We start from the raw sequence: 13,303 nt of genomic DNA, 5'->3' as shown, positions 1-13,303 counted from the left end.
ATATTAAAAAATTATTATTATTTTCCCGCAAAAGGCTTTGTAATAAAATCACGAAATGACAGTCCTGACAATAAGCATTTTTCATTTCAGCTGTATTGAATTGCAAGTATCTAGTCTATAATTCAGCCTTTCACATTCAAGTCTTAACTAAGACTTTGAACAACATCAATAGTGCTTTAAGCTCTTTGTCAAAAACCTTTAAAGTTACTTCAAAATATGTGATTCAATCATTTTTTAGTATCACTTCTTAAATCGAGAAATAATTATCACGCTCAATAGTTTTTTTTTTTTTTTTTGGAAATATTTCAATCGGTTCAATGCTTGATTTGTTTCGCAACTAATTTGATTCGGGACGGGTCCATGATTAAGACTTTAAACCCCTCTCAAAGATAATATTAGAGAGATTCAAATACATACTCTTATCCCACCTGATTAATTCCCATCACGCTCAATAGTTAATAATAAGTACATAGAATATTTTTTATGTTTATTTAAGTACACCTATTAAACATCGCTCTAATTTAATCCTCCATCGATGCTTCATTTAGTGTCGCAACAGCACACTAAATGTCAATGAACGGAACGGAGCACACACATCTTGAACAGAGACCAAAATTATTCTCATAAACAGTACATATACATTGTTACTAATTAAGTAATTCCTATAAACAAAGGTTGTTCCGAAGTTGCTTACCAAATTTTAAATTGTAGTCCGCGCAAGAATTTTTTGAAACCATTCGAAATTTCAAAGAAGACAGGCCACGTCTTCATCATTTAAAGTATAATAATAATTAATGAGCATATTTAACTTGAGAAAGCCCCGTTTGGCCAAAATAGCATCAGCAGCTAAGAAAGAAAGCAAGAAGAGAAGTATCGTTATCAAAGGAAACCAAAAAATAAGTCAAGCACAAAAGCAAGTCAAGTCTTTAAGTCCTTTAACCCCCTTTTTCCCTATATACACCAATTCCCACGGTCAGGTGTTAAAAACTTAATTCGGAAAAAAACTATAATCCATGACATTTTAATCCAAAATTTTGAAGTGTTACATTTATGAATTCTTTGACTCATATATTTCTTACTTTTCTCATTCTTACACAGTTACACCTCACCACTCATGCTTAAATTCCCTGAAATAGGTCTCACACAACACAATTCACATTCCCAACTCTTTTCATGCACTAAGTTTAGATCATTGTGTGGTCTATACAGTGGTGGAGCGAGGGAGATGCTAACTACGGCGATTGCCCCTCTTCAAATTAATACAAACACTTAAATTTGAGTATTAATTCAATTTTTTAGCCATATAATTAGTGATTGGTTGCCTTCAAAATCTATAAAAATCGTTAACTGTGAGTATTATTTTTATTTTTTTGTCATAAATAACGGTGATCCCAATAGTAACAATTGTAAGCTGAATACCAAATTACCAATAACATTAAAATGAAAAAAATAAGTCGGTTAAGCGAGCCATCATAAGGGAGGAGGAATTAAATCTTACAAAAGATAATTATCAAAATAAATTATAGCCTCACAATAACGTATTTGGCATATCTTAATCAAGAAGGATATTGTGACAACCAAGTTGTGTTACTACCAAGTGTGACTACCAATCAATCTTACCGTTAAATCGATTATATTGATCCAACGGTTATATTTATTTACATCTTTGTATGGTCATGATTCCCCAAATTTAATACTTTATATTTATTTTCATCTTTGTATGGTTATGATTTCTCATATTTAATGCTTTCACTTTAAATATGGAGAATTATGACCATACAAAGATGAAAATAAATATAACCGTTGGATCAACATAATTGATCTAACGGTAAAATTGATTGGTAGTCACTTGATAGTAACACAACTTGATTGTCACAATGTCCTTCCCCTTAATCAAATACCCAAAAAGTCTAGAAAGTTACTTAAATCTTTATGGGACGCATAAATTACATACAAAAGTCTAGTAAGTTAATACGCATTGGAAAATGTTAGGAATAAAAATTGGGAAATTTTTTTTCTTATGTTACTTTAGACAACTTTGTCTAATGTTCATCGAAACGACGTCGTTTTGGGGTTGAAAAAATAAAAAATTATAATGATAAAGACTATTATAACCCTAAAATAAATTAAAATTACAAAAATACCATAATTTCCGTCTTAAAACGATGTCGTTTCGATAAACATTAGATAAAATTATTTTAAGTAACTTTAAAAAAAACAAACTCTTAAAAATTATATCAATATCCATTAATACCAATTATTAAGACAATGATGAACATAAAAATGAGAACGACGTAGCATGAGCTGGCGGTGGATCGTGTTGGCGGCGGCAAAGTAGGGAAGATGGGAGAAACAGGAAGGCTGAGAAGTGAGAACTACTTTGAATACTTTTATTTGACCCACCCACCATGACCTCCTTGTCTGATCCATGTTCCCCTGCCTTTCATTTTTTTTTTTTATTTGTTGCGGGTACTACGCCTTATGTCCAATCTTAACCATTAATCTATATGTATTTAAAAATTTACACACACACTTTTATATATATATATATATATATATATATATATATATATATATATATATAGGTTTAGTTTTTCTTATGTTGTAGAATTGTAGGAGAGAAAAAAAGTAGAGAGAAGTTAAATGTGGGTACCATATTTTATATTAAAAAAGAAAAGAAAAATTATTTGCACGGAAAATGAATTTGTGTAGGAAAATAAGAGTATCTCATGTGACATGAGAGTATTATTTCCCATATATATATATAGGATTTAGTGTTTGTCATTTTAAATGACATAAGTTATGTCATTTTAGGAGAGAGATAAACACAGAAAAACGGAAATCATGGGAGAGAAAGTAGATGGTTTTTTTAATTTAAAATTCAAATTTTCTGTGTCTGTATCTCTCTTAAAATGACATAACTTTCTGTCATTTAAAATGACAAATATTTTTCCCAAATATATATATATATGTGAAAAATATTTCTATATATATATATATATATATAAACAAATAAAATGTATATCAGTAAAATGTATATGATAAAAAAAAAAAATACAGAAACACTTTTCATTAATTCACCTAAAATTACAGAAACACCCTTCATTAATCAAAATTACATAATTTTTGGGTAGTTATAAATAAGCTTATTTAAAGTGGCTGTAGAAATGTTTACCATATATATATATATATATATATATATATATATATATATATATTTAATAACATTGCTTGACATTCTCCAAGCCGTAGCTGGTCCGGTTCAAATGCGCCTGTGGTAAAATGCGTATGTTGATGCATGTGTATCACAAGGCTTTTTTTGTTGAAAAATCAAACTGCTAAAAGTATCCCCAAATGAAGAAAATAAAAAGAAAAAGAAAATATAAGTTTCACATATTTTTATGGGTTTGTTATTTGTTATTTTAAATGACATAAGTTATGTCATTTTAGGAGAGAGATAGACACAGAATAACGAAAATCATGGGAGAGAGAAAGTGAGTGATTTTTTTTAATTTAAAATTCAAATTTTCTGTGTCTGTATCTCTCTTAAAATGACATAACTTTATCTCATTCAAAATGACAAATACTTTTCTGATTTTTATATGTATATAAAATATAATTTTATTTCTTATATGATGAGAAACACTAATCCTTTTATATATATATATATATATATATATATATATATATATATATATATATATATATATATATATATATATGGGGTTTGATTTTCTCATGTTAAATGAGAATTCAATTCTCATGTTGTAGAGATAAAAAGCATGTGGGACCCAGGTGTTAGAAAAAATTATATGTAGGACCCATGTCAGCACAGAAATCGAAGGGTGTGTAGGAAAATTTGAATTCTCATATTAAATGAGAATTATAAAACTATATATATATATATATATATATATATATATCGAACACCAAATTTGTATATGTCAACGCAGTCCATATTGAAGCTCTAAGAGTGACCAAATAGTTCTTAGATATCATGTCTAGTATTTATCATAGCACATATTACTCACGTCAACAAGTATAAAAGGCACTTAAATACCATTAAATTTAAACTTAAATAGAGAAAAAAATGTAAATATTTCTTAATTTAGTTATAAATTTTTTAACCATGCACTCTCAACTTCTTACATCGTAATTATATTTAAAAAAATGATTTTATAAGAGTTATGTGATAAAAAAAATGATTGTATAATATTATAGAAATTCGTTTTGCGTGCTTTAATTTTTTTTTTGCTTTAAAAAGTGCGGACCCACAAAATGTTGTATATATAAAAAAAAAATTTGTGTCATATTAAAGAACAAACTACAACCCCTTAAAATAAAATAAAATAAGCCTTTGTTATTACTTATGCTTAACTAAAACAATAATCCTTACAAAAAAAAAGGATTAGATGACATAAATGCGCGCATACTACATGAAAAATTCTTATCCAATTCCAAGGCATTACACCAATTTAATTTCAAAGAAGAACCACTTGCTTCTTCGGTTGTAGCTCGCCGCACACGACTCGTTCATAGTGTAGCACGCCAAAACATCATTGCTTCTCACGCGGTTACACTTCTTAAACAAGTGAGCGTAAACCCCACGAGGGCAAAACTTTCCGATGTGACACCAAAAAGGGATAATCCAACGTACATATATATATAACTAACGAATTCGTAAGTAGCAAGGGCATATAAAATAATAAAACTCTTATTTTCCAAGTTTATAAAGATTTGAAACATTCATTAATCTGATTATTAAACAAAAATAGCCTCCAAGTATTGGTTTATTTAAATCAGTCAAAGTCCTTGACTTTGTCCCAAACAGCCTATAAATACCAATCTCTGTGTCCTTATGTTACTCACCAATACCATCACATTTCAATCTCAATATCTTCTTTTGCGCATTTCACTGCCTCAATCACGTTGCATATTCACATTAATTCTTTGACCATAGCAATGAAGAGACAGAGAGATGAAGAAGGAATAGAGACCATAGACTTGGCTAATTGTCTAATGTCGCTCTCTCATCCCCGAGAAAACAAAACGCAGAAACGTTTTGGCCCAGTGGAATTTGAGTGCAACACATGCAACCGCAAGTTCTCGTCGTTTCAAGCCCTCGGTGGCCACAGGTCTAGTCACAAGAAACCGAAACTCGAAACGAAAGAACTCAAAGCACAGACAAAAACTCTGAGCTTTGGGAATAAACACAAAGTGCACGTGTGCTCCATTTGTGGTGAGGAATTCTCTATGGGTCAGGCACTTGGAGGACACATGAGAAGACACAGAATTGCATTCAACGAAGGATTTTCTTCTATAAACCATGTTGTTGTAAAAGTCCCAGTTCTGAAAAGGTCGAATAGTACAAGGGTTATGTGCTTGGACTTGAACTTAACACCTTTGCAGAATGACTTGAAGTTGTTGTTTGGAAACATGGCTCCCAAAGTTTGATTCCTTGGTCTGATTTTTTGTTGTCATATAACTTCTATTTTTGGTAATTTGCAAGTACTTTGATTAGTCCTGATCTTTTGTTTTGAACATGTATTCTTTCAATTCTTTAATGTAAATTGATTTGCGTTTTTTTCTATCCGATCAACTGATATTGTTTAATTCTTATGTATCTCTCAATGATGATCACAACTGATATAACTTCTTATGTATTCTTTCAATTCTTTACCTATTTCCTTTTTGTGGATGTTTAACATACAAAGAATTACAATCTAGAAGAATAACAATGTTTTGAGTTTCACAATCTGGCAAATCAATGAAGGGGAGGAAATAGAGTATCTTTCAGCTTTTTCACCTTATAAAGACTTGTGGAACAACCCGCACTCCCTTTCCTAAAACGTTTTTTTCGAGCTCTGTAAGATTCATATAGGCGTCTCTCCTAAGATTTTTTTAATTACAATAAATTTTCTTTGTTATTTATTATTACATTATAGATTCCATATTTTTATTATCACTTTAAAGAATCTTTCATAGTCATCAAACTGAAATATATATATATATAAAAGGTTTAGCGGATGTACAATGACTGCATCTAAGGATTGGTGCAGTCCATTGTTGTTAAAATCTCGATTTATCACTACGATTTTATGTTTTTACGATTTATTTTCACCAAAATGATTTTACTAATATTCTAAACGCTTTTATGTTTTTATGATTTTTTACGATTTTTTTACATTACGATTTTACGTTTTACGATTTTTTAAACCCCTCCCGATTTTACATAAGATCTCGATTTTAACAATATTGGTGCAGTCATACAAAACTACATCGTTTTATAGTATGAAAACATTAAATTTGGGATATCATAAGCATACAAAAGTAGAAATAAATATAAAACATTAAATATTGGGAATCATAACCATACAAAGATGGAAATAAATATAATATTTCTTTTTTCTATAATTAATTTTGAACGCGAACTTTCTTTTTCTCACCCAAAACGACGTAGTTTTTAGGTGACCGCATCAATGCTTATATGCAGTCACATCACAAATTATTTTGCCATAAATATATAGGGTTTTATAAAAGTTATGTTGTAGGAAAAGTGATTATGTTATGTTATAGAGATTCGTTTTTCGTGCCGTAGTTTTTTTCTTTCTTCAAAAAATGCGGGTCCCACAAAATATGGTGTGTGTAGAAAATTTTTTGTTGTCATGTTGCATGATGAATGCAAATCCCATATATATATATATATAGATGAGAAAAATATTTCTCTGCCAACTTGAGATAAGTTTATCTCTGGTCACCCAAAACAACGTCACTTTGTTTATTTATTTCCTTATATTAATTGATTCACCTTTGAATGGTTATGATTCCCTTTTTCTCTCTCTTCCTTTATCACCATTGATCCATCTCTATACGGTTATGATTTATTAGCTGAAGATAAAATTATCTCAAGTAGCTTGAGAAACGATAAACCCTATATATATATATAGGGAAAAACATTTCTTAAGCTGCTTGAGATAAATTTATCTTCGGCCACTCCAAAACTACGTCGTTTTGATTATTTATTTCCTTATATATATTGATTCACCTTTGAATGGTTATGATTTCTCTTTTCTCTCTCTTCCTTTATCACCATTGATCAATATTTGTATGGTTATGATTTAGTAGCCGAAGATAACTTTATCTCCGGCAGCTTGAGAAATGATAACTTTATCATCATTGATCAATATATAGGAAGGATATTGTAACAACCAAGTTGTGTTACTACCAATCAATCTCACCGTTAGATCAATTATGTTGATCCAACGGTTATAATATTTTCATCTTTGTATGGTTATGATCTATGTAGCACCGATACCGACACGGGACACGTGACACTCCGACACGTTAATTACTAAAAATGTTAGATTTCGACACGTTAGGACACGTTTTGATATTAAATAATATTTTTAATTTATGTAGTGTATATTATATTTAATATTCAATAATTTAACAAAAAAATAATCTAAACTTATAATATTCATAAATTTTGCAAAAAAACATAAGATATCCCAAATATTTATATTAAACTCAATAAAGTAATAATCGTAATCCAATGAATCTAATAGTTGAAACTAAAAACTCAACGCAACACAACCTTTAATCATTTGCTTGAATTTCTATAACGCGTGTTGAAGTGTTGGGGAGTGTATGAGAGTGTCGGGAAGTGTCAGACACGACACATCAGGATTTTTGAAGTGTCAGTGCTTCATAGGTTATGATTTTTCATATTTAAAGTGAAAGTATTAAATATGAGAAATCATAACCATACAAAGGTGGAAATAAATATAAAGTATTAAATTTGAAAAATATGACCATACAAATATGAAAATAAATATAACCGTTGGATTAACATAATCGATCTAACAGTGAGATTGATTGGTAGTCACTTAGTAGTAACACAACTTGATTGTTACAATATCTTTCCCCTATATATATATATATGGGGAAAAATATTTCTCTGGCAACTTGAAATAAATTTATCTCCGGTCACCCTAAAACTACGTCGTTTTGTTTATTTATTTTCTTATATTAATTGATTTACATTTGAATGATTATGATTCCCTTTTCTCTCTCTTCCTTCATTACCATTGATCCATCTTTGTACGATTATGATTTATTAGCCGGAGATAAAATTATCTCCGGCAGCTTGAGAAACGATATTCCCATATATATATATATATATAGGAACAAATATTTCTCAAGCTAATTGAGATAAATTTATCTCCGGCCACCTCAAAACTACGTCATTTTGATTATTTATTTCCTTATATGTATTGATTCACCTTTGAATGGTTATGATTCCCCTTTTCTCTCTCTTCCTTTATCACCATTGAGCCATCTTTGTACGGTTATTGATCCGGACATAATATAGGCCCAACCAGGGCCCAATAACATATGGAAGCCCAAACCCATTAAGGACCCAGAACGAGGCATAAAGGACAGGCACAGACGCGATAACCATATCGCGACACACCAGCGCGATGACCCCATCGCATCATACAAGGCGCAATGACCTCATCGCGGCACGCAAGCCGTAGTTACTCACCTCGCAACAGGATACCTTCTACAGACAGTAAACTTAAGGGCCAAGGCAACACCACCGCGCCCTCACACCAGTAAGCAACGGATAGCTCCAGCTCGCCATAACTCTACTACTAGACACCATGGCGGCAAGCTCCTCAACATTTAAACCATGACAGCCACACTACGTTGGAACCAAGGAACCTTTGCATTCACCAAGAAGAAAGGCATCCTCCAAGCACACATCTCAACTACTATATAAACACACGATGTACCACCAAGGTACGATCATCCTTTACTTTCACAACATAAACACCTGCCTCTGATACTGACTTAAGCATCAGAGTGTCTTCGCAGGTACCCCCTTATTTGGTGCAACGTGAAGGACGAAGGACAAAGAGCTCAGGCTCACCCCAACTGCAATACCAAGCCCAGGCCAATAACAATCGAAGGAGTCTCAACCGTTTGTGATTTGGGCTTAATATGTATTGGGCTATCGATACCGTATTTGGTCTGATCATTGGCGCCTTCTGTGGGGACTTTTATCCACTTTTCTCTAAAAACATGGTTGACACTCGCAGCAAATCCCAGAATGGCTCCAAAGGAAAGCGGAAGGAGACCCCTGCTTCCCGTGAAAAATCAGCTTCATCAGTGGCACCAATTCCCATCCACCTGGATGACCCACCGACACCCCAACATCTGTTGGACCTCATCACACTTCAGAACAAGAAAATCGCCCAGCAGAATCGAGATTTGGCTCGATTGAAAAAAGCTCAAAAGAGCAAAGAAAAAACCCAAGAAAAGGGAAAAGAAAAAGAAAAAAATCTTGAGAAAGAAACAGCTCCCGAAAATTCTGAGGAGAGTGAGTCACCTCATTCGCACTCTACTGGAAATCCAGGACCTTCGGGTCACAAAAATAAAAAAGGCGAAGAAATCAAAGATACTCATGAGAACGAGAATTCTCATGGTAATTCAAGGACCATTTCTCGAATTGTTCACCCATTCGTCCCCTGCATAATGAACATCCCGATTCCTCGAGATGTCAAGATAACAACAGAAAAATATAACGTAAAAGGGGACCCTCAAGAGCATCTGGAGCAATTTCAGACAAACATGATGGCACGAGATGTTGATGATCCAATAGCATGCCGACTGTTTCCTACAACTCTCAAGGAGACAGCCTTTAGATGGTACTCAGCGTTACCACCTAATTCGGTACAAAGTTGGGAAGACTTAACCAACCAGTTTCTCGTGCGGTTCGCAACGAGCAAAGCACAATACAAATCCACTCACGCGCTAAAAACGGTTCGACAAAAATTAAATGAAACTCTGCGCGATTATCTAAACAGATTCTTTGATGAAGCGCTTTTGGTCAGAGATTTAGATCCACAAGTCTCACTACACATCATCACTAAAGGACTTGTGGAAGGCCCTTTTTCTATGTCGCTGGCCAAACAGCGCCCTCGCACCATAGAGGAACTGCGTGCGCGTTCAGAAAAATTTATCAACCTAGAAGATTATAAGCGATCACGAGAAATCTCCAACACCAAGGCCAACACAGAGAACTTCGAAAGAGATGTCCAGAAGAATTTTCAACGCAAATTTGGCGAAAAGAGAAAGTGGAGAAAATACGACAACTACACCCCCTTGAATACATCTCCCAAGTGGATTTTTAAGGAAGTATTCCAAACAGGGTATGTCCGGGTTAACAGACCTCCTCCAATGTAAAAAGGTGTTCAGTGCGATGAATCCAAATTTTGCGAATTCCACAACAACAAAGGTCACACCACCGACGAATGCTCGCGCTTAGAAATACCATTGAGTCATAAGAGAAGGAAAGCTCCAGGAATTTATTTTTCGCTGCAGGGAATATAAGACGCAGCGAAGGCGCGATAGAAGCCCTGATCACGACTCCAATCCCAATGAACAAAGGGCACACCCTAGGAAAAACTATAACCCTACTCGCAACAATGACCGAAGAGAGGACAGAGCAACTTCAACTGACAGAAGTCACAAAACTCCACCAAGAAACAGACAGCAAGTCGCGGGGCAACACCGCGATGGGCCACCTAACAACGCGGCAGGTGTTTTATCCACAATTGCCGGGGGATCAGCGGGAGGAGGAGCGACCAAATCTCAACGGAAAAAGCATCTGAAATCAGTAATGACGGTGCGCGATCACGCACGCCCATCCACCTCTCGCGATCGAAGACAGGCCATAAGTTTTGACTATGATGACTATGGCGACATCATACCAGACCATGATGACCCACTAGTGATCTCAGCGTGCATGGCTAACCTCCAGGTAAAACGTATTATGATTGATAATGATAGTTCTGCTGATATTATATTCTGGGATGCTTTCTACGCGATGCACATCCCAGAAGAACATCTTATCCATGGATGTTCTGATTTAATCGGCTTCGCCGGTGAGTGCGTACAGCCCAAAGGCACCATCGAGATGTGGGTCACTTTTGGCAACATGCCTCTCGCACAAAATCTCCCCAGAGAAACAACAGGCGGTTGAAACTGAAGTAGCAAAATTGCTTGATGCAGGAGTAATCAGAGAAATCACGTACTCTACTTGGCTCTCCAATGTTGTATTAGTCAAGAAACCCAATGGAAAGTGGCGCATGTGTACTGATTACACAGATCTCAACAAACATTGCCCAAAGGATTTTTATCCACTTCCCACCATCGACAAGCTGGTCGATAATTCTGCAGGATACCAAATCCTATCCTTTATGGACGCGTATTCAGGCTACAACCAGATTCCAATGTTCACACCAGATGAGGAAGCCACAACTTTTATCACTGAAAAAGCTACCTACTGCTATAATATGATGCCATTTGGTCTCAAAAATGCTGGAGCCACCTATCAACGCATGGTGAACAAAGTTTTCTGATAGCAGATTGGACAGATGCTTGAAGTTTACATTGATGATATGATAGTCAAAACAATGACTACTTCACAACATCCTCAAGATTTGGAACATGTATTTCAACAACTGCGCAAATACAGGCTACGGCTTAATCCAGCCAAATGGGCGTTTGGAGTACCCGCTGGAAAATTCTTAGGATTCATGCTCACACATCGCGGGATAGAGGCCAACCCTGACAAATGTAACGTCATTCTCAGCATGACCATCCCGTGAAACGTAAAGGAACTACAGCAATTGACAGGAAGAATCACTGCTCTAACTAGATTCCTCCCTGTGTCAGCTAAAAAGTCATTGCCAATGTTCAAACTATTACGCAAACAGACAGACTTCAACTGGACTCCGGAGTGCGAGGCAGGGTTCTTGGCCGTCAAAGAACATTTAGCCAACCCACCAGTCTTGGTTAAGCCTCCACCCAATGAACCCCTGGTTCTGTACCTCTCAGTTAGTAATGAGGCCATAAGCGCGGTCCTCCTGCGCAAAGAAGTCCAGGAACAACAGCCCATATACTTCGTCAACAAAGCACTCCAAGGACCAGAACTGCGCTATCAACAGATTGAAAAGGTCGCTTTCGCGCTGATCTTAACATCGCGACGCCTACGCCATTATTTTCAGGGGCACACTATCGAAGTCAGAACGAATGAACCCCTTCGACAAGTACTTAGACAACCTGATTTAGCAGGCCGTATGATCTCATGGTCAATAAAGTTGTCAGAATACGACATCATCTATGAACCGCGATAGACAATTAAAGCCCAGGTACTAGCAGACTTCATGGTTGAAATGACACACCTACATGAGGCAGAAGACAGTGTCGATTGGGTCATTTACGTCGATGGATCTTCCAATATCAAGGGGAGTGGTGCAGGAGTAATAGTGGAAAGCCCTCAAGGTATTACAGTGGAACACTCTATCCATTTTGGATTCAAAGCTTCAAACAACCAAGCTGAGTACGAAGCAGTCCTCGCAGGACTCGCCATGGCCAAAGACTTGGGGGCAACAAACATAACCCTCAAGAGCGATTCACAATTAGTAATTGCTCAAGTTCAAGGAAGCTACCAGGCCAAAGAGGCATTGATGATAAAATATCTGGAAAAAGTAAGATTACTACTGACAGAGTTTCAAAGCTTCAAAGTGGAGCACATCCCTAGAGAGAAAAACTCACGGGCTGACATTTTATCCAAGTTTGCTAGCATAAAAGGACCAGGAAACAACAGAACGGTGATCCAACAAAGCGTCCCTAATCCTAGCATCATAATGGCCGTAACCAAACAACAAGCTCAACCATCCCCAAGCACGCAATCCATGGTTGAGGATGACTCTATGCCGTTGGATGATAAAGAAACTTGGATGACACCAATCTGGAATTATCTATTCAAAGGAGAAGCACCACAAGAAACGCGCGCAGCTAAAAAACTAGCGCGCAAGGCCTCCTTCTACACCATCATCAACAACCAGCTTTACAAAAAGGGATTCTCTTCCCCAATGCTTAAATGCCTAGATCTCCAACAAGCTCAGTACGTAATCTCTGAAGTACACGAGGGAATTGGCGGACATCACATGGGAGGCAAATCTTTATCTCGAAAACTACTCCAGGCAGGATACTTCTGGCCTACCATGGAAGAGGATTCTAAAAAACACGTGCGACATTGTGTCAAATGTCAAGAGCATGCAGACTTACACATGCTCCTCCTGAGGAATTATCTTCAATGTTATCCCCATGGCCATTCTACCAGTGGGGAATGGACATTCTGGGGCCATTCCCAATCGCCGTCGGAGGAGTCAAATGGTTGTTAGTAGCAATTGACTACTTTTCCAAATGGATCGAGGCAGAAGCGTTAGCC

General features: G+C 35.6%; 1 protein-coding gene across 1 annotated transcript; it reads left to right on the top strand.

Moving 5' to 3' along the window:
- Positions 1-4,947: 4,947 nt before the first annotated feature.
- On the top strand, positions 4,948-5,454 carry LOC133296377 (zinc finger protein ZAT11-like). The gene has a single exon (XM_061495346.1). It carries the CDS (start codon positions 4,963-4,965, stop codon positions 5,452-5,454), a length of 492 nt encoding a protein of 163 aa, XP_061351330.1. The 5' UTR covers positions 4,948-4,962.
- Positions 5,455-13,303: the final 7,849 nt, after the last annotated feature.

Source organism: Gastrolobium bilobum, unplaced genomic scaffold (genome assembly GCF_033153095.1).
Source record: "Gastrolobium bilobum isolate Gb01-03AN ecotype WA unplaced genomic scaffold, APGP_CSIRO_Gbil_v1 utg19603, whole genome shotgun sequence".
Lineage (NCBI taxonomy): Eukaryota > Viridiplantae > Streptophyta > Magnoliopsida > Fabales > Fabaceae > Gastrolobium > Gastrolobium bilobum.
This window is presented reverse-complemented; position numbering and strand designations above follow the sequence as displayed.

Excerpts from the sequence above, each read along its gene's own strand:
- LOC133296377 (XM_061495346.1), top strand. The coding sequence starts at position 4,963 with ATGAAGAGACAGAGAGATGAAGAAGGAATAGAGACCATAGACTTGGCT.